The sequence below is a fragment of the Rhinolophus hipposideros genome (genome assembly GCF_964194185.1).
Source record: "Rhinolophus hipposideros genome assembly, chromosome: 10".
In the NCBI taxonomy this organism is placed as follows: domain Eukaryota; kingdom Metazoa; phylum Chordata; class Mammalia; order Chiroptera; family Rhinolophidae; genus Rhinolophus; species Rhinolophus hipposideros.
The window spans coordinates 46,101,789-46,123,508 of NC_138056.1; the positions used below are offsets into that span (position 1 = coordinate 46,101,789).

A 21,720-nucleotide genomic window follows, 5' to 3' on the forward strand; every position below is an offset into this window, starting at 1 on the left:
TATATTATATTATATTATATTATATTATATTATATTATATTATATAAGACCGGGTCTTATATTAAAATAAGACCAAGTCTTATATTAACATTTGCTCCAAAAGAGGCATTAGAGCTGATGGTGCAGCTAGGTCTTATTTTCGGGGACACACAGTACCTCACTAAGTATGATTTAAGAAATAGGTATCTCACAAGTTTTTGGTCCTTGGACTTCATAATATTTAGATGCATGCTGAAGCCAATTCCAAGTCTAACTGTGCTGATTCCCATGCTTGTTATAACCTGACCTAAGAAGCCTTTGGATTCTGATTGCATGGACCAGATCATTTATGTACTCAATATATAGGAAATAGGTTCATTATAATTTGACATTAGGAAATGACATTAGGAAACAAAATTTCTTTTAAATCACAGTACAATGTTTTGCATTCTATCTGTAATCATAAAAAGAAACAAAGTTTTGGTTGTAGGAAAATTCTGGCGTCTGTCTTATCTTTATTTTCTCTATCTTGTCATTTGCCCTTGTAGCCTAACTGAGTCCCCATTCAAAGTTCATTTGGAAAAACTCAGTTTGAGACAAAAGAAGCTGGATGAAGACCTGCAATTATACCAGATACCTCTGGAGCTCAAATTAAAACACAGCACTGTCCATGTGGATGAGCTGTGTCCTCTCATTGTTCCCAATCCAGGAGTTGCTGTCATTCATGACTATGCAGATTGGGTTAAGGAAGCATCAGGAGATTTATTGGAAGCACAAAGTGAGTATGGACTATGCTTCTAACCTTTGATGTCCCAGGAATAGGAATAGGAGTACATGTTATAGGAGGACAGATTTCCATATGCCTGAGCTTGTACTTTTCTGCAGTTGAGTTGGGATGAGCAAAATCCCAAGCAAAAAGAAATTACATTGTTTACAATTACTCTTATGACCTTGAACATACCAGTCCTTGTTGGAAGGAACTGTAGCCAGTCAAATCTCTTACATTTATGAAATTGCATTCTTTCCTCCCCACAGAGAAAGAATGTTACCTGGTAATAGGGAGAGAGAGATTCCTTCTTGCTTTTCTAAATTTTACCCATTCTTCCATGTCCAGCTTGAGTCCCACTTGGTCTACCCAACAACTTTGGTATTTATAACGTACCTTCCTGACCTCCCTTACTATTACTTCTCTGTAACTATGGTGACCATATTTTTCTGAACCAATACTTTGATAAAGAGCATTTCTAATTTAGGAACTTACTTTGTCAAATAGTAGAAAAATCATAATTATGTTTTGCAACATTTCACATCACCTTTAATGGAATATGGAGACTATTTTAGAATGTTCCATACTACACATTTTAGGAATTGTTTGAGTTCACGTCTTTGTGTTTGCTTCAGTTGTCTTTTCAAACATGTGAGTCACCTTGCCAGTGCATACTTGTAAGTGGCTTAAAGTGGTAAATAGTTCTTTTTTGTTTTCCTTCTCGGGTAGTATAGTGGTTAAGAGTATAGAATTGAACTCAGATTACTTGGGTTTGAATCCTGGGTCTGCTACATATTGCCTGTAACTTTGAGCAAATTACTTAACACCCTGTACCTCAGTTCCTCATTTGTAAAATGAAGATAGTAACTATTATATAGTCACATTGTATATGTTAGAGTTGATTTACTTTTAAGTGCTTTGAGCACTCATTTAGACACTAAATGTTATGCTGTGCCTATAGCAGGAGAGAATAATCTCTTACAAATTTTTAGAGCACTTCATATTCCTTAAAGCATTTTGTAAACAGAATTTGATCAATTTAGAGGACTTTTCTCTACCATTTGAGTTTATATTAACCATAATTAGGCTAGAGGACACAGTTTAAAGGAGCATTGAGTTACATTTGTTATTTATGAGGTGTTATCACAAAATACGGTGAATGCTGCTGCTGAGTACCATCCATCGGAAAGGCAAGGATCTTTAATACCGGAAGCGACACATCGAACCTTAGTGACAGTGTGTGACAAGTTTCAACTTGTGTGGTGCAGTCAGTCGGGTGTGAGCTATGGTTGAGAGTAGGTGTGCTTTAAAGTAAATAAATCATGGATCATGAACAATGCATGAAATTTTGTTTCAAATGGCAAAAAAGTGCTGAAGAAACACATGAAATGATAAAATTAGTTTATGGTGATGCCACAGTGACCATCATCTGGCACTGTGTGACTTCTGGCTCTTCCCTAAAGTCAAAATGACCATGAAAGGTAAATATTTTGAATCAATTCAGCACATCAGGGCAGCCATGACAGCATAACTGAAGACACTCACAAAAGAGGACTTTCAGAACTGCTTCAGAAAATGGCAGGAAAGATGGGATGTGTTTGAAGTGAGGGGGAGTATTTTGACGGGGATTAATGGTAATGTGTCTTTTACTGTAATAATTTTTTTAATTTAAACATTCACCATATTTTTTTATCACACCTCATAAGTACTACAGGAACAAGGAGGGAGCAAGCAGTTACACCACCATCTCTGCAGCTTGTACGACACAACTGAGTTAGGCAGAGACAGATTCAGGGGTAATCGACTTGAGTGGTTGTTTGGGTGTTTATCATGTGTTCTTAAGCATATGTGTATTAATTTATGTATTCTATAGTTATTGTAGGACTTAGTGTCATAGCATTGTTTTCCTGTCCCTTCCTTAGTTGTGAAGCACTGGAGCCTAACATGGACATTATGTGAAGCTCTATGGGGCCACCTGAAGGAGCTTGACAGCCCACTGGATGAATCTAGTGAATACATGCAGATTCTGGAGCGAAGAAGAGCTTTCTCTCGCTGGCTATCCCATACTGCCGCATCTCAGATTGAGGAAGAAGTCTCCTTAACCCGAAAAGACAACCCTGTGGAGGCTGTCTTCAGCTACCTCACAGGCAAGAGGATCAGTGAGGCCTGCTGTCTGGCCCAGCAGTCAGGTAGAGCATATGCCTACTTCCTACTTACCATCCATACCTCTTAATTGTGGATTTGCCTTTGTCATCTATCCTGAATATTAATTATAGACGACTACCCAGGAAGATTGCTGGTTCTTCCAGAATAGGGATTGTGTCTTCTAGTTTTCTTTTTTAGAACCTAAATGTTAAATTTACTTTTTTATTTTAATTTTATATGCTATATACACATTTGTAGTAAAACTAGACAATGCAGGTAAGCAAAAAGGAGTAAACCAAAAACTCCTAAATCCTTTACTATTCACTACAAACATTTCAGTGTGCAATTTATGCTCGGACTATTTGCTTTGTAATATATAAAGTGTACACAAATATGTGCACATAGAGCAACATCTGATACACATAAAAACTTTTCAAAGATGGTATCCTGCTATATATACACATGCATACAGACTCTTGTTCTTTTCATGTCAGACATGACAATGTCCTATAATTTAGATACTATAGTCAGATGCTTTTTAGTATTCTTTTGTATGTAAATGATTCATGTTAGCAAATTCCTTTTTTGATATTTAGGCGTTTCCCCCCCTCACTATAAGCAATATTCTGAACCTTTTAAACAGGTGTTTTGCACTAATTCACTTATCTCACTCAGATAAATATGTAGAAATTTCATTTCTGGGTTGAGATACTCACCGGGCTTTTTTTAGTGCTTACCATATATATTTGTGCTTTTCTTAGTTCCTTTTCTATTAGGTTGGTGCAAAAGTAATTGCAGTTTAGGAGGTTAAAAACAATTGCAAAAACCGCAATTACTTTTGCACCAACATAATAATTGAGACGCATTCAGCTAGTACTTAATGACTGTCTACACACAAATCTTGATAAGAATAAAGGATAACATAGTTCAACTTATTCTCATCCTTGATCAAACCTTGTTTTGTTGGAATTTAATTTATCTGAAGCCAACTAATTGAAGCCATCCCACTGGATTTTTTGAGGTCTTGGCCAATTTGGGGATTATAAGGAACAAATCACAAGAAAGGCTAGAATCCATAATTTATATAAATGGCTAGCTGCATTTCACTATCACTACACATTTAGCTCAGTGCCTTTATTGGTCTTTATCTGTACGGTAAGAACTTGTCTTTAGGATTGATCTTCTGTAAAGCTATAAAGATTATGAATCATTAAAGTGATAAAGTTATGCTCACCAGCATACATACATGTAGCAAAAGAGAATCTTAAATGCCAGAAGTCAGGTCCTTAGATTTATTCATTCACAAACTGTATTTTTTTCCCACCCTTTTTTTCTTACCGTAAAGTTAAACCTTTAGCAAGACACTACCTTTCAGTTTACTAAAAACTTTTGCTTTACTACCTCCACTTTCAATATTGATAGAACAACTAGGCAGAAAATCAAGACTATAGAATACTTTAACACTATCAACCAATGTTACCTGGTAACTACCCAACAAGAAAAAACACCTCAAATCAATAATCTAAGCTTTTACCTAAGAAACTAGTAAAAAAGCAAACTAAACCCAAAGGGTAGAAGAAGGGAAGAAATAATAATAAAGATTAGAACAAATCAGTGGAAATGAAAACATAAAAACAATAAATCAATAAAACTAAATGTTAGTTCTTTGAAAAGATCAAGAAAGTCTGCAAAGCTTTAAACTGATCATGAAAAACAGGAAAGACACAGGAGTAAAAGAGTGAACGTCGCTCCTAACCCTACAGAAAAGGGAATACTATGAGAAATTGTCAACAAATTCAACAACTTAGATAAAATTGACAAATTCTTAGGAGGATATAAATTACCAAAACTGACTCAAGAAGAAGTAGAAAATCTAAATAGAGCCATAACAAGTAAAGAAGTTGAATTCGTAATTAAAAATCTTCACTCCGAAAAGCACAGGCCCAGATATCTTATATTTAAAGATGAATGAATACCAATCTTGTACAGCTCTTCTAGAAAATAGGGGAGGGGGGTGGCCGGTTAGCTCATTTGGTTAGAGCGTGGTGCTAATAACACCAAAGTTGTTGGTTCTATCCCCACGTGGGCCACTGTGAGCCATGCCCTCCTTAAAAACAAACAAGAAAAAAAAAAAAGGAAAAGAAAATAGAGGAGGAAATACTTTCTAGTGCATCTATGATGACATTACTCTGGTATCAAAGTGAATCTATAAAATACCTACAGCTAACATCATGCTTAATACTGAAAGACTGAACACTAAGATTGGGAACTATGTCTGTACAGTATTGTAATTTCTGTAACTGCTATTTCTGTACAGGATTGTAATGAATATTGTAGCCAGTGTATTCAGTCAAGAAAAAGAAGCAAAAGTTACACAGATTAAGAAGGAAGAGGTAGAACTGTCTGTATTCACAGATGGCATAATTCTTTATGTAGACAGTCCTATGGAATCCACAGAAACAGTAGTGGGACTAAAGAACTATTAATAGTTCAGCAAGGTCTCAGGATTCAAGATCAATATACAAAATTCAATTGTATTACAAACCATCCAAAAATGAAATTTTTTTAAATTCTAATAGAATCAGAAAGAATAAAATACTTAAAGAATAAACGTAACAAAAGTTTAAGACTTGTGCACTGAAAACTGTATAACATTGCTGGAAAAATAAAAGATCTGAATAAAGTCCATGTTCATGGATTACATCTCAACCTCAGCACCACTGGCATTTTTGGCTGGTAATTCTTTGTTGTGGAGGCTCTCCTGACATTGTAGGATATTTAGCAGCATCTCTGCCCTCTACCCTCTAGTTGTGACAACCATAAATATCTTCAGACACTGCCAAATGTTCCCTAGGGGGCAAAACCACCCAGGTTGAGAAGTACTGATGGACTAGAAACCTCAGTATTGTTAAAATGTCCGTTCTCCCCAAGTTAATCTATACTTTCAACACAATCTATATGAAAATGTCCAGCCGGCATTTTTGCAGGTCCTGATCCTTATATGGTAATGTTAAAAACTTAAACAGTGTTTTAAGTTAGCAAAGTCAGGGGACTCAGCACTTTCTGATTTCAAAACTTCTATAAAGCTACAGCAGTCAGGATGATGTGGTATTGATAGTAGGATGGATATACAGATCAGTGGAACAGAAATGAGAATCCAAATATAAAGCCCTTTCACTCGTGGTCAGTTATTTTTGACAAAGGTGCCAAAACAGTTTAAATATGGAAAGGATAGTCTTTTCAACAGATAATGCTGGGGTAGTTGGATATTCACATGTAAAAGATGAATTTAGATCCTAACCTCACATCACACATTAAAATCAACGTGAGAAAGTACCCTAGAATCCTGTCATTTTCTCAAATACATGTTGTCATCAATGAGGAAGTCTAAGTGAAAAGTTAAGGATTGGAAGAAGCTGATTGGTTGGTTATGTGATCAGAGCAAAGAGAAATGATCTTAATGAATGATTGTTTCAAGATATGACATTCCAGTTTCTTCTCTGAACTTGAACATCTTTAGTGAGCAGGATATTTATATTTGTTGGCTTATAAACCCTCTCTTTGGGGTTCTATAGATATACAGAAATAATCTTTTTTCCCTTATTATTCACCTGGAACATTAGCAACTCATGGTCAACTGGGCTGCAGTATTTACTGCAAGAATCATACTCCAGTCATGCTTGGTTACCTATATACAACCAGGGAGCCACCTTGGTCTAGCAGCACATTTCTAGGTGTGTTCTTGCGGCATGATTTCTTTCCTCCGGGCCTCTCCAGTTTGTGAAGGAAACTCTTTGAGATTGAGTGATAATGTTACTTTATGAGTGACATGCCATAATTTTTTTAAGCTGGTCTCTATTGCTGCCATCTTAAAGTCAATTTCCAAAAATGAAAAAGTTGGTCAGAATTTATTCACATCTTAAAGTTTTATAAGTTGGCAACTGCAGGCCGTGAGAAGACCTCCTCTTTGCTCTCAGTAATAATAGTTTCTGGCAGGACAATACTTTATATAGTCATGTAGCACTGACTGATATACAAAAACGAAAGGAAAAGGACTATTGACTTCTAGAAAGTTTGTCATAAGGGCTGAGAAAAAGAATTTTTCTCTTCACAATTTAACTAGAAATTTTCATAAACTGGAATTTCTATCCCCTCATTCTGGTTAATTAGCCCCTTTTACTTAAATTTTTTATTTTATTTTATTAAAAGAGATTGGGTCTGTGAGGGTAAAAGACTCAGCCATTCTCTTTACATCATATACATGTGTTTTCCTTTAGGTTTGAGTTTGCCATTTCTCAGTGTCATTATATAGTACATTGTAGTTGTGCATGTTTTCAATCATGCCATCTCAGTTTTCACTATAAACCTTTGAATCATGATACTTTCCTCCATTTTATAGATGAATTGCCTTGTGTAGGGTTATAGAAGTAATAGATTTGTCATTGAACTCTGTCTACTATGCAGTCCATATGCAATTTAGGTTGGACTACTTGGAAGATTTTCTACCCAAGAAGAAAATGGTTAAGTTTTAGGTTGTTGTTTTGGAACTACTGCAGAAAGCAATCACAGGTCTCTGTCCTGAGTGCTAGAAGAAGTAAGGTAATGCCCCCACATGTTTCCCCAAGTCTGTAAATTCTCAGTATCACCAGAGAACTTCTGTTTTTCTTGTAGGTGATCATCGTCTTGCCCTTCTTTTATCCCAGTTGGTGGGTAGCCAGTCGGTCCGGGAGCTGCTCACAATGCAGTTGGTGGATTGGCATCAGCTCCAGGCCGACTGCTTCATCCATGACGAGAGACTGCGCATCTTTGCTCTGTTGGCTGGCAAACCGGTATTTTCTTCTTTTCTCATAAATTCACATAAATTTTCTCATAAATACAAACTTGCTTGAGGTTAAAGCAAAAAGTTATTTTTGTAAATTGTACACTATTACACATAACTAAGCAACATTTTTAATGGAAATATTTTCAGTTTATACAGTTTATGCATTGTAAAAAGAAAAAAACTAGTTCTACAGAAATCAAAATGTTAATATACGCCATATCATAGTGATAAACAATGTAAATAATTTGTCTTTCTACACGCATTTAAGTTTATATCAACATACATGTGTACATATTTACTTATGTGTATATTAAAATAAAATCAATTATACATAGCAGTTCTGCAACTTTTTTATCATACTTTATATGGATAATTTTTTCATGTCATGCAGCCTCATCTTTTTAATTGCCACTTCTATTCCATTTTATGAGTGATATGCCATAATTTTTTTAAGCTGGCCTCTATTGCTGCCATCTTAAAGTCAATTTCTAAAAATGAAAAAGTTGGTCAGAATTTATTTACATCTTAAAGTTTTATAAGTTGGCAACTGTAGGCAGTGAGAAGACCTCCTCTTTGCTCTCAATGATTCTCATTTCTTCTCAGAGCAGTTATTCCAATCACCTGCCCCAAGAATGTATTTTACATCTGGATCGTTAACACTGCTACTAGATCATTTAAAATGTTACTTGAATAAGTGAATAACTTACATACCTGGGCAATAACAAGGTAACATACTGTATAACTGTGATGGTGATTTTTGTCTCCTGCAGGTATGGCAGCTCTCAGAGCAGAAGCAAATCAATGTATGCTCCCAGTTGGACTGGAAACGCTCTCTGGCTGTCCATCTTTGGTATTTGCTTCCACCAACAGCCTCCATTTCCAGGGCACTCAGCATGTATGAAGAAGCATTTCAGGTATATGTGTTCAGTAGAGCCAAGCAAGAGTCCTGGAAAGTACTGCAGGGAAAAAAACCATCACGTCACATTTCATAATACTTTTTCCTAACTGCTTTTTTTGAAAGTACCATAAAATTGAAATGAACCCAAGAAATCCAATGGGAAACATTTTCCTTGTCTTCTGCCCTCTGGACAGGGCTATTCTTAAATTTTTCCAGGTGTCTGCTTCTGTTTTGTTTAATATGATGAATATCCACAGCTGACTTTCTTATTGCTGTTTTTCTGCCTCCAAATCAGAGGGTTTTTCTTCATTCCTAATGGTATCTATTTCTTTGGGAATTCCTTGAGATACTGCTTGACTTGCGATTTGGTATAGCCCCAAATTAGGTCTGCAATTTGCCTATATAAATAACACATTTCATATTCCTTGCAAGTGTTGCGGTATTATTACTGTTTTTAATGCCATAATTTCTTCAGTTCTTTCCTTACTATCCATTTTTATTGTCTTTAATATTATTTGTCAAGAAAAAGGGAACACTGAAGAAACTTGAGTGTAATAAGAATTGTGGCAAGAACAGTGGTGAGATTGATGAGAGCTATCTGTAGTCTTTGCCATTTCCTTAAAGACAAGTGGAATATATGGCTGATCAAAAGAAGTTTAAAATCTTTGACACTTTCCTTTAGACGGTGTCACATTGTTAATACACATGTCTGAGTAATTGAGACATAGTATCTGTGACACACTGGCACCTGATGTATTGTTTATCAAATTCTTAACTTCAGAATACCTCTGAGGGTGACAGATATGCCTGCCCCCCACTTCCTTCATACCTGGAGGGCTCTGGCTGTGTGGTAGAAGAGGAGCAAGACTCACGGAGACCACTTCAAGACGTCTGCTTTCACCTTCTGAAACTCTACAGTGACAGGTAAATCAGAGCCCTGCAGTATAGTCACTTGAGCGCACGATCAGCCCTAGGGAGTCCTTTCCCTTTCAAACATGGCCAAATTGCCATTAGTCCGTATAAATTATTTTAGACAAAATACAACCTAGAGTAGTTGAGTACGAAGAACACTGGAACTAGACTTAGCAATCTAAATTTTATTTTAGTCAACTTTAATGAGATACAATTTACATATAATAAAGTGTGTAGTTTGATAGGTTTTAATGTAATGTAACTACTCACAGTCAAGATAATGTTTACATTACTCATAAAGAGTTCCCTTTTGCCCCTTTGCAATCAGTTCCCACCCCAGACAGCTACTGACTGACTTTTCATTAATATAGTTTAGATTTGCTGTTCTAGAATTTTATATAATTGGGATCATTCTGTGTATTATCTTTTGTGCCTGGCTTCTTTCATTCAGCGTAATGATTCTGAGATTTATTCATGTTAATAATGTATATCAGAAGGTTTTTATTGCATAATATTATTTGTTGATGGACAGTTAGGTGTTCTTGTTTTTGGCTATTATGAATAAAGTTGCTATGAACACTTACATCCAAAAGTGCTCATTTAGGGGTGGCTGGTTAGCTCAGTTGATTTGAGTGTGGTGCTGACAACACCAAGGTTGCTGGTTCGATTTCCACATGGGCCACTGTAAGCTGCACCCTCCTTAAAACAAAACAAAAAAACATAACAAAAGTGCTCATTTATATCCAGAAGTGCTTGTATCATTTTACATTCCCACCAAGATTTCTAGTTGTTCCATATCCCTTCATATTTTGGTATTGTCAGTTTTAAAAATTTCACCATTTTCATGAGCATATAGTGGTATCTCATATAGTAGTGTGTGTGTGTGTGTGTGTGTGTGTGTGTGTGCGCGCGCGTGTGTCAATAAGAAATGAAGAGTGGTTTATTTATCCTACAATAACATAGTAACACATGCTATTATTATATCTAATCAATTAATTAAAACTCAGAAGTGTCTTTTTACATTATATCAGAAACACTGAGGGGTCTTCTTCAGTCACTGCAACAATATATTGAATTACAAAATACTTTTATTTAGTTCTGAGGCAAGATCAAAAAAAAAAATACTCCCAAAAGTGTACCTACTGTTGATTCCAATTTACATAAAATTCTGGAAAATACAAACTATATCTATAATGACAGAAAGGCAATCAGTGGGTGCCTGAGAAGGGCAGCGGTAGGGTGGGGCAGGAGAGAGAGGTTACAGAGGTCAGAATGAAACTTTTTTAGAGGTGATAGGTATGTTTGTTATCTTGACCTTGGCAGTAGTTTCACAGGTGTATACATATATTAAAACTTACAAAAATTGTACGTTTTTAATATGTGCAGTTGATTGTATGTCAGTTTTTTTTTTAATTTCAAAAGAAAAAAAGAGGAGGAAAGCAGTATCTCAAGGCACCAGAAATAGAGAAACCAAAGCCAGGATGAGATAGTAAACTGTATTCTCATGAAAGGGAGAATTGCTGTGACTAAAACCCTTATATAAAATGCACATCCTATCTCTTAAAAATAGTCTACAACTGCACTGTTAAATATAATAGTTACTATTTACATATGACTTACGATTTTAATTTTTTAAAAATTACTCATTCACATTAGCCTTTCAAGTGTTTACTAGCCACATGTGGCTAATGGCTATCATATTGGTTAAGGCAGACTATATATGGCACATGTCCATTATCACACAAAGTTCAGTTTCAAGCACTGGTCAAGGAAAAACTGCTCATTCACAAAGGTGTTAGGTAGTTATAAAATATTAAGGATCTTAGGTGAAAGGGAAGTTACCGGTTGGTAATCTAAGCCCCGGATCTTTAAAACTTGCAGGTGTGGGGGTCTCAGTTTATACTGTTCTTAGGATCGGGGAATTCCAAGCTAGGAACTTAACACATAAGCTGGTGCAGGACCATTGAAATCCCTGGGCCCCCAGCAGAAGAAAAAGCAAAAGTCTGTATAGGGACACTTTCAAAACCCAGGGTACCTGTTCTATAAAAAGAATAATAACTACTGTAGATAAAATCAAAAGTAAAAATTATAAGCTGTATACTACATCTATAGTTTATACGTAGACTATGGCTTCCCGTCATGAAGACTATTTAGCTGTTCAAACAAACTGGAGAATTAGCACTCCAGCAAATTCAGATAGTGGAACAGTCTGAAAGATACTAAGGTAAGTGTTTTTTTAATAGTTAAGAAAAGTAATCGACACTATAATGAGGGAGTAAAAGGGTGAGAGCTGTGGAAACTCTGTATATGAGGAGGGTAAAATATATAGGCCAAATATCAGCAAACCTAGTAAATTACACTGCCACAGAAGGGAAGGTGCCTGAATTTTTGGTAGGAACTATATAATCTAGCTGAACGTAGAGATAGATTGCTATAACACTGTCTAAGAGGGAGACTATGAGATCTGTACTGCTTCTGGTCGGAGTGGCCTGCCTGCCATAGCCAGAACAGTTGTCATTCAGTACACGTGGTCTGCTGGCTGGATATGGTAACTCTCCACCCATTCTCCTTTGCAGACATTATGATCTCAACCAGCTGCTAGAGCCTCGAAGCATAACAGTGGATCCTTTGGACTACCGTCTAAGCTGGCACTTGTGGGAGGTGCTGCGGGCTCTTAACTACACCCATCTCTCAGAGCAGTGTGAGGGTGTGCTGCAGGCCAGTTACGCTGGCCAGCTGGAAAGTGAGGGGCTCTGGGAGTGGGCCATCTTTGTCTTCCTGCACATTGACAATTCAAGGTGAGTGAGAATTCATCAGACCCACTGTGTACATCTAGAGCTACAGGGCAATGCTAAAGGAATCAGTCTCTTAAGAGTTCAATTCAGCAAAGTACGTGTTTAGAATGTATTTTGGATTTAGCCTTGTGATAAACCTTAAGATGGTTCAACCTGTATCCCAAACTATGTATGTATTCCTGTGAACAAGTTAGAAATGAGACTGCCTTTGATTGAGTGCCAAATTATGCTGTTAATCCTAAGACTTCTCTCTTGTCTGAGAAGGAGAAGAGATCTCTGAACTGCAAAATCTCTGAATTTTTGTAGAGGTAAGTTTCAAAGAACCTATAAAATTGGAATAGGAAATGATTAATGGAAAAGGAAAGATATACCCAGGTGGGAAAACCCCCTTAACTTAGGCTCAGATTCACTTGAATGTGACATGTTTAGAATTACAGTAATCCGCCTCTGTGGTTTCATTTTCTGCAGTTTCAGTTACCTGTGGTGAATCACAATCTGAAAATATTAAGTGGAAAATTTCAGAAATAAACAATTGATAAGTTTTAAATTACATGCCGTTCTGAGTCGCATGATGAAATCTCTTGCTGGCCAGCTCCATCCCGCCCAGGTCGAGAATCATCCCTTTATCCAGCATATGCACGCTGTGTATGCTACCCACCTGTTAGTCATTTAGTAGCTGTCTCAGCTGTCAGATTGACTTGTCATGGTATCACAATGCTTGTGTTCAGATAACCCTTGTTTGACATAGTAATGGCCACAAAGCGCAAGAGTAGTCATGGTCACAATTTGGTATGCCAAAGAGAAGCGGTAGAGTGCTTTTGTTAAGTTGAAAAGGTGAGTACAGTACAATAAGGTATTTGGAGAGAGGCCACATTCACACAACTTTTATTACAGTAAATTGTGAAATTTGTTCTATTTTATTGTTATTGCTAATCTCTTACTGTGCCTAATTTATAAATTAAACTTTGTCATAGTCATGTATGTGTAGGAAAAAACATAGTGTATATATATATATATCGATCGGTACTATCCATGGTTTCAGCCATCCACTGGGGGTCTTGGGACATTTTCCCCTCGGATAACGGAGGACTACTGTATTCAGAAATACTGTTGGCTGAGCTGCCTCAGTGGATCCGTGGAATGGTGCAGGGAGGGCCCTGCTATATCTCTGTCTACTGGCTGTCTCCCTCTCTGGCCTTCCCTTGCCATCTACCCACCTCTACCCCTCAAGTTTAATCATATTGTGTTTACCAATACAACCTTGCTTAGATACGTAATCTTTTGGTTCTTTTTCCTGAAAGAGAACCAGAGAAATGCCTTTTCTTCATGCTGTGTATGTTGTTTTGTTTTTTGGTTTTTTTGGGGGAGGCCTTTTTGTTAGCAGTTGCAACATGGCATTACAATAATAACAAAAACAATAATCTATGTAGTATTTTGTTATATAATGCTTTTATGTCTGTTTATTCTTTGTTGTGAGTCTTTGCATGTATTAACTCATTTAATGCTCATAATGAACCTATGAGATACACTTTTATTGTCTCTTTTACCGATGAGCAACCCAAGACACAGCAAGATTCAGTAATTTTTGCCCAAAGTCACATAGTTAGTAGATGGCAGAGGAGGCTTCCAACTCAAAACACTCCGAGTCTATGCTGTCAATCGCTGTCATGCTGTATGGTATGGAAAGAAGTTGAGTTTTGTAGTCAGACCCGCCTAAATTCTGGATCCAACATTACTCATTGTGACCTAGGGTAAAGCTTACTCACATTTGACTTTGGGTAATAATCTCCAAGACTCAATGTTTTAATCTGTAAAATCATAATATTAATTCCTATTCAAAGGTGATTGTGGTATTAAAGAAGTAAAAGTATAAAGCATCTGGCACAGCCCTTCCGTTAAGGAGTTTCTCTTTTCCCTTACCAGGAAGCAAAACAACCGCAGACTTTTCCTGTGAGTTTATTTCACATGGTAAAAGGCAGGCTAATTGGATATCTGATGGTTCAGAGTTGGCTTCAGGGAAGCAGATCCTGTTTGCTGGGGGGGGAGGAAGCAGAGGGGGAGCACTTGTGATAAGATTGGCAGTTCTTGAAAAACCTAGGAGTTCTGAAGAGTCTAAGATGAGAATAGTTTGGGTCTAAAAGTAAAACGACTGGTCCTTTTGCCCAGACAGAAAAGGACTCTCCTTAAGGGACCTCAAGAGCAGAAAGAGTAAGTATAGCCTAAATCTGGAGGTAGAAAAAAAAATGAATTAAGATTGATGGCTTTGAGGAAAAAAACAACCTGGAAGACACAAACTATTTTGCTTACTTGTACTGACAACGTGAGAGTAAGAGAAGGGAGAAAGTTAGGAATGAACTTCAGAGCACTGCTCTGTAGAATATAGAATTCCCCTATCCCAGTCTTTGATCTCCTGAAAGGAAATAAAGGAGAGATCCTAGCTAGGGAAAACCTTTTCTGGGCAGTGATAATCTTCCCTAGAGTATTAGTTTTCAGACTTTTTTGGCCATTAAAATATAATGTGTGTGGATACTTAATATTCTATTTTGTTTAAAAAATAAATGCTGGTATGATGGCTTTTGACTTTTTTTAGTGAAGTTTGAGTTGATCGACTAAGGGTTGAGAACTGCAATCTGAGAGACTGCTGCAGGGGCCACTCTGAGCTGTCTGAGGCAGCCTTCTCCATCAACGAGTATGAGCTTTATTCCAGTATCTCTTCCTATAGCATGCGTGAAAAGGCTGTTCGAGAGCTGCTTACCCGGCACTGCCAACTATTGGAGACGCCTGAATCTTGGGCTAAGGAGACTTTCCTGACCCAGAAGCTTTGTGTGCCTGCTGAATGGATTCATGAGGCCAAAGCAGTGCGAGCACACATGGAATCCGACAAGCATCTGGAGGCCCTCTATTTATTTAAGGCCGGGCACTGGAACCGCTGTCACCAACTCGTCATCCGGCACTTAGCTTCTGGTGAGTGCTTCACACGAGGGCCTGTGCCTCCTGGAATCAGACCACATTCTTCCAGCCTCTGAACACCATGATGAGTCAGGCCCGAGTTGATGCTCAGTATGGGACATGGCAGATGTCAGTCAGAGTGAATCAGATCCCACTCTGAAAGCTCTCTGTGCAGAAGAGGCTTAGCCAGGATGAGGGGCTAGTGGAGCCGGGGTAGACAGCAGTACTGTTATCATTTGTCAGGAATACTCTTGATCTGTACTATGTTAAGAGCTTTGTTTATTTAGGGAATTTTATTCAACAGCACCAAAATTATCTGTTTGGGGAACTGAAGCCAGAAATTCTTCACATTTTTTTTTTTTTTAGAGAATTTCAAAATACCTACTTGAAATTCTCAAGTCTGAGCCAACATTATTTCCCCTTTCTTCCTGTCTTGGATTTCTGCCATATCCTTCCTCTGTACTTTTGGGAATCATATACTTGTGCAGACACAGTGCTCAATATTTTGTTCTTCAGATGCCATCATTAATGAGAACTATGACTACCTGAAGGGGTTCTTGGAAGACCTGGCACCTCCTGAACGCAGCAGCCTAATCCAGGACTGGGAAACATCAGGCCTTGTTTACCTGGACTATATTCAGGTCCTTGAAATGCTCCACCATATACAACAGGTACCCAAGTTCCTTAAATGACTGCATGGTTTTCCTTTTCCCTGACCCTTGGAGCCACAGCGACCTCAAATGGCCTGAGCACCGACTTGAAAAACTCACAGGCGTTAGAGAGAGCACTGTCAGTTCAGGGGGGACATTTTGATGAGGCTGATTTGATGTAGTGATTTTTATAGCTGTATCAAAATTTAATAGAAACACTTTCTTGTGTTTATTACCAAGTGGTATGTAGACATTGGTACAGTAGACATTTCTGAGCTTGTCCATAGTCTCTTCCCCTGGTCCAGCCCTAGTTTGAGTAAGAAACTCAGGAATGAGAGATACAGGAATGTCAGAGATTTGGTGAGGATAATTGTCTCACACATCATTTGGCCATGTTTTAAAAATGCAAGTTTTACAGTTTTTTCAGTCTTCATTAAAATGTCTTGGGTCAGTCTTGATGGTCATAAGATAGATGTGCACTGCTTACAGCACAAACACCAAACTCACAGATACAGGATTCAAGGCCCTGGAGAGGCCTGCACCTTTCAGTCCTGCCTTAATGCCTGCCCTACACGCTTATCCTCCATTCCAGTCTTACTAGCCTGCTCTACGCACGCTAATTACTTGTGGGGTTCCCAACAAATCTGTTTTATTCCACTCTTTAGCTAGACACTCATACTCATCCTTTAAGATCTAGATTGCAGTGAGCTCTACTTCGCTCTCCTTTGCTCTCCATTTCCCCCAGGAAGAGTTTATCGCACTTCCTTTTTTTATTACCAAAATACTGATGCATTTGTCTACTAGCATACCTGACCGTATTATAGTTAATGTATCCACATCTCTCTTCAGGTTGCCATGAGCTCCTTTTGGGGAGATGTTTCAGTTTAAAGGCAATAGAGTATAGAGGTTAAGAATCAAGTTCTGGGGCTGGCCCGGTGGCTCAGGCGGTTAGAGCTCCATGCTCCTAACTCCTAAGGCTGCCGGTTCGATTCCCACATGGACCAGTGGGCTCTCAACCACAGAGTTACCAGTTCAGTTCCTCGCAAGGGATGGTGGGCTCCGCCCCCTGCAACTAGGATTAAACGTGGCACCTTGAGCTGAGCTGCCGCTGAGCTCCCAGATGGCTCAGTTGGTTGGAGGGCGTCCTCTCAACCACAAGGTTGCCAGTTTCGACTCCCACAAGGGATGGTGGGCTGTGCCCCTTGCAACTAGCAATGGCAACTGGACCTGGAGCTGAGCTGCGCCCACCATAACTAAGACTGAAAAGGACAACAACTTGAATCTGAATGGCACCCTCCACAACTAAGATTGAAAGGACAACAACTTGACTTGGAAAAAAAAAAAAAAAAGAATCAAGTTCTGGAGCCAGACTGTTAGGTTCAATTCATGGCTTCCTCATCACTAGCTATGAGACCTGAAGCAAGTTAATTAACCTCCCTCTTTCATGGTGGCAGGGAGGGGTTATAGCTTATAGTAGATATCTGACAGAGTTGTCATAAAGATTTAACAAAATACACATAAAGTGTTTAGCAGACTATTTTATATATATTGAATGCTTAACAATTGTTATCTATTATTATCCTCGTTAAAGTGCCAACTGCTGACACAGTATCTGGCACATAATATTCATAATTCAGTGTTTGTTATACCTTTAGGATAGATTAAGAGCATCATCCCTAAATTGTCACTGAAGAAACCCTTTTCTATTTGAACATTTATTCATTTACCCAGCCTAGTTAGTGAGAGCCAACCATGTGCCGAGCACTGGTGGATTGGAGAGATATAAAGGTAAAGTGTATGGGTTTTGCCCTTACCAAAGTAATAATTTTGGTGGGGGTGATATTAATATACATAGGAAAACCCGCAATTAATATGGAATAGTAAGTGTAGGGATTAAGCGAAGAGTATATATAAACGAAGTACCTAACGCGGTCTGAGGGAGTCGACAAGGCTTTCTAGAAGTGACATCTAAGCTCTTTAAGGATGAAAAAGGAGACTGAGTGGGGAAGAGTGCTGCAACAGAGGGAACAGCATGGGTAGAAGTCTAGAGATCAGAGATATCACTGTGCTTCCAGGGAACTTGTAATAGATTCAGTGGTTTGGGGTTATGGAGTAGAAGGGGGAGCCATGTAGACGTGGTAAAGTCACAGATAATGAGGTGTGATCGAAAAATATGGTGAATGTTTAAATTAGAAATTTTATTACAGTAAAAGTCACATTGCTATGGATTAATAGCAATGTGACTTTTACTGTAATAAAATCTCCCCCTCGCTTCAAATACACTTACCCCATTGTTCTTGCCGCTTTCTGAAGCAGTTCTGGTAGTCCTCTTTCGTGAGTGTCTTTACTTCATTCTCCATCATGACAACGTTCCATGTCACACTTCGCTTCTGGTACAGCAATTTCTGTCAAATAAAAACATTACAGTATGTCCTCATCCGTCTTACTCACCGGATCTGGCACCGTGCGACTTCTGGCTTTTCTTACCCAAAGTCAAAGTGACCATGAAAGGAAAACATCTTGAATCAATTCAGGACATGGAGGCAGCCACGACAGTGCAACGAAAGACACAAGGGGGAGTATTTTGAGGGAATTAATAGCAATGTGTCTTTTATTGCAATAACTTTTTTAAATTGAAACATTCACCCTATTTTTTGATCATACCCCATACCGCTCACTGCTACTATGATAGCAACCTAATTCGTTTCCCCTGCTTCTAGTCTTGGTCCTCTGCAGTTCATTTCCACACAGCAACCAAAGTGATCTCTGTTTTTAAGGAGGGCGCAGCTCACAGTGGCCCATGCGGGAATCGAACTCATAACCTGGGTGTTATTAGCACCACACTCTAACCAGCTGAGCTAACCAGCCACCCCCAGGGTGATCTTTTGATAAACAAATGATCATCTCTCTTGTCTAAAACCTTCCAATGGATTCTGATCTCACTTAAAGTGCTTCTTTGCAAATCTTACAAAGCTCTGCATCAGTAATTCTTACCCTGGAGCATTTGAGATCATTGTCCCTCGCATACGTCGTCATTTTTGGCTCAAATAAACTCTTTGAAAAATAGTAATAATAATTCTTACCTTTTTGTGCTGTGGACCCCCTTGGCAGTTTGGTGAAGTTCATGGATGGATGTCTAATGTTTTTAAATGCATAAAATTTAAATATATAAGGTTACAAGGGAAATCAATTATATTAAAATGTAAGTTTTAGCAGTGGATCTACTAACTACTGTAATTTTGAAGTACTATATTTAAAAATCACTAACAACTGTAATGTGATATGAAAGTAACTGATTTCTGTAGCTAACAAAGCCAGTTACTGCTAATATCTACAGTAATAAATGCTAATTTTTAGTTAAAAATCAGTAAAAATTAAGATTTTATTTTTCGCAGTTCAAGTCCCAGACCCTTTGAATTCTAAGGACCCCTGGTTACAATCCCCAGCTATGTAATACCTCTCTGTATTAAAACTGTAATAAAACTGTAATACCAGTTTTATCTTCTACTCTCCTCTTTACCCTGCATTTCAGACATAAACTTTCTTTGCATTCCTACCTTAGCTGGGGTTTAGCTATTCTCTTTGCCTGGAAAGTTTCACCTTCTCCTTGTTATTCAGCTCTCCACTTCGATATGACCTTCCTCAAATACGCCGTTCCTGATTCCCCAATCTGAAGTAGTCATCCAGTTTTTCTCTGTCACATCCCCTGTATGAATTATCTGCATGGCTTATTTCTTGTAGGTTTATTACTGTCTGATACTATTTCTTTATTTTCTATAACTTTCATGAGAGCAAGACCTTGTCTTAATCTTGTTTACAACCTTTTAAAGTCAAGTTAAAGACTGGATTCTGGGGATGAAAGGATCGTACTTCTATAGACATTAAATGGTACACTCTGCAACCACCCCCTCCAATAAAAAATTGATTTGATGAGAGAGATAGTTCTTGGAAGGGTTGAATGAGCCATTTGGAGAAGGAAGTGATGGGGGACTTAGTAGGTAGGTGGTTTAATGGCGGATTTTGAGAGAGGAGGGCTAACCAAAAATCATATGAGACAAAGAAGGATGAGGTGCAGCTGGAATGTATTCAGAATATAATTAATAAAAATATAGACTTTTTTTTAAAAAAAGATTACTTTGGCCACAGTGTGGTAGAAAAAAAGGATGTAAAGGGGATGACATTGAAGGTTGTGATCAAACTCTTAAAACATTTTAAGCGAGAAGTAATGGTAATCTGAGCTAAGGCAATTGCTCTGGCCAAAAGGATGGAAGATTGGAGTATTAGGCTAGAGATACAGATTGAGGAATCATTAGCACACTGATTGTAAAAGAAGCCATAGGAGTGGAGCACAACACATGGGGAGAGGCTATATAGTGAGAAGAGGGTTGTGAAGTTGGAGTCAGAAGACCTAAATTAAATGCTAGTTTGGGCTCCACCTCTTGCTAACTGCTCTTAAGAAGTCATATCGTCTCTCTGAACCCAGATTTATCTAGAGTTTTGGTGCCATGTTACAGTTTGCTAGTTACATGGTTCATGAATGCTGATCTCAAGACTTGCCCAATCCAAGGTTCTGTACACTATATTACTTTCCTGTTATTACTGCTCAGGTGTACCGTGCCCTCAGCGGCTAGGGAGGATAGTAATAGCATGGCACTGCCAGCCAGCTTCTTGGGTTCCCCTCCCTCACCTCTCCGTTGTTTCAAAGTTTTGTATAGTCAGTCTGTGAGTAAGGTGGTAGTGATGGGTCTCCTCTTGGCCTAATTAGTTTATCTGCTGCTTTGTAGGTGGATTGCTCAGGTTATGAGCTGGAGCGGTTACATACCAAAGTGACCTCACTGTGCAACCGGATTGAGCAGATCCAGTGTTACAACGCCAAGGATCGCCTGGCTCAGTCAGGTAAGCCTCTAGCCTCTCCCCACTTCTGCCTGCTGGCTTCCTGTCTTCATGATTATTACACACACACTCCAGCCCACCCCAGTGCTCATGTTTCCCCACCTGCCATCCATGGTGCTCACTCTGTTTTTCTTCTCAGACATGGCCAAACGTGTAGCCAACCTGCTGCGTGTGGTACTGAGCCTTCAGCATGCCCCTGATGCAACCTCTGATTCAACGCCAGACCCTCAGCGAGTCCCTCTGCGCCTGTTGGCTCCCCACATTGGCCGGCTCCCCATGCCTGAGGACTATGCCTTGGAAGAACTGCGCAGCCTCACACAATCCTACCTTCAAGAACTGACTGTTGGGAGCCAGTAAGCCCCAGGCTTATTCCATCACATTCACATGTTCATTCACACTCACCACACAAAGGTCCCCTGCGTTGAGTTGACCCTGTTTGCCATTCTCTGGGTTGTCTGTGGAATCCATCCTCCTTTCCTGCTGCCCCAAGCAACATCCTCCAGTTGTTCAGGGCTTTCCTTAATACAGAACAAAGCATAAGGGCTTTTGGTACCCCAAAAAGGAGCCAAGCCTCTTTTTACCATCCTCAAGACATTCTTTTTTTTTCTTTTTTTTTTTTAGTTGTCAATAAATCAGCTTTGGCAGAATTACCCCCAAAGAACCAGGGAATTATTTTCCACCCTCATCCATTCTGGATCTTGTGACTCTCCATGCCTACCGGCTGCCCTGTTCCTTCCCGGGCCCTTTTACACAAGGACTCTTTAGAAGTGGGACAGGTGACGGTACAAATGTGTTGATCTAGGACTGTCCTTCCTTAACAGATGAGCTATCCCTAGGAGGAAGAGAATCTGTCTTTTAAGTATACTGATGAGTTAACACTGGGTTTTAGAATCAAACGAGGGCTGGACTGA

General features: G+C 38.7%; 1 protein-coding gene across 4 annotated transcripts in view; it reads left to right on the plus strand.

Moving 5' to 3' along the window:
- Positions 1-21,456, plus strand: part of NUP98 (nucleoporin 98 and 96 precursor) — a 93,937-nt gene extending 72,481 nt beyond the window's left edge. For all 4 annotated transcript variants that reach the window (XM_081063200.1, XM_081063201.1, XM_081063202.1 and 1 more), the window contains exons 24-33: positions 528-757; positions 2,668-2,934; positions 7,562-7,719; positions 8,483-8,626; positions 9,392-9,534; positions 12,099-12,320; positions 15,040-15,281; positions 15,783-15,937; positions 20,701-20,812; positions 20,949-21,456. In XM_081063200.1, the coding sequence (XP_080919326.1) occupies positions 528-757; positions 2,668-2,934; positions 7,562-7,719; positions 8,483-8,626; positions 9,392-9,534; positions 12,099-12,320; positions 15,040-15,281; positions 15,783-15,937; positions 20,701-20,812; positions 20,949-21,166 (1,891 nt within the window). In that variant the 3' untranslated portion in view covers positions 21,167-21,456. The remainder of the gene's footprint in view (positions 1-527; positions 758-2,667; positions 2,935-7,561; positions 7,720-8,482; positions 8,627-9,391; positions 9,535-12,098; positions 12,321-15,039; positions 15,282-15,782; positions 15,938-20,700; positions 20,813-20,948) is intronic.
- The last annotated feature ends 264 nt before the right edge of the window (positions 21,457-21,720 follow it).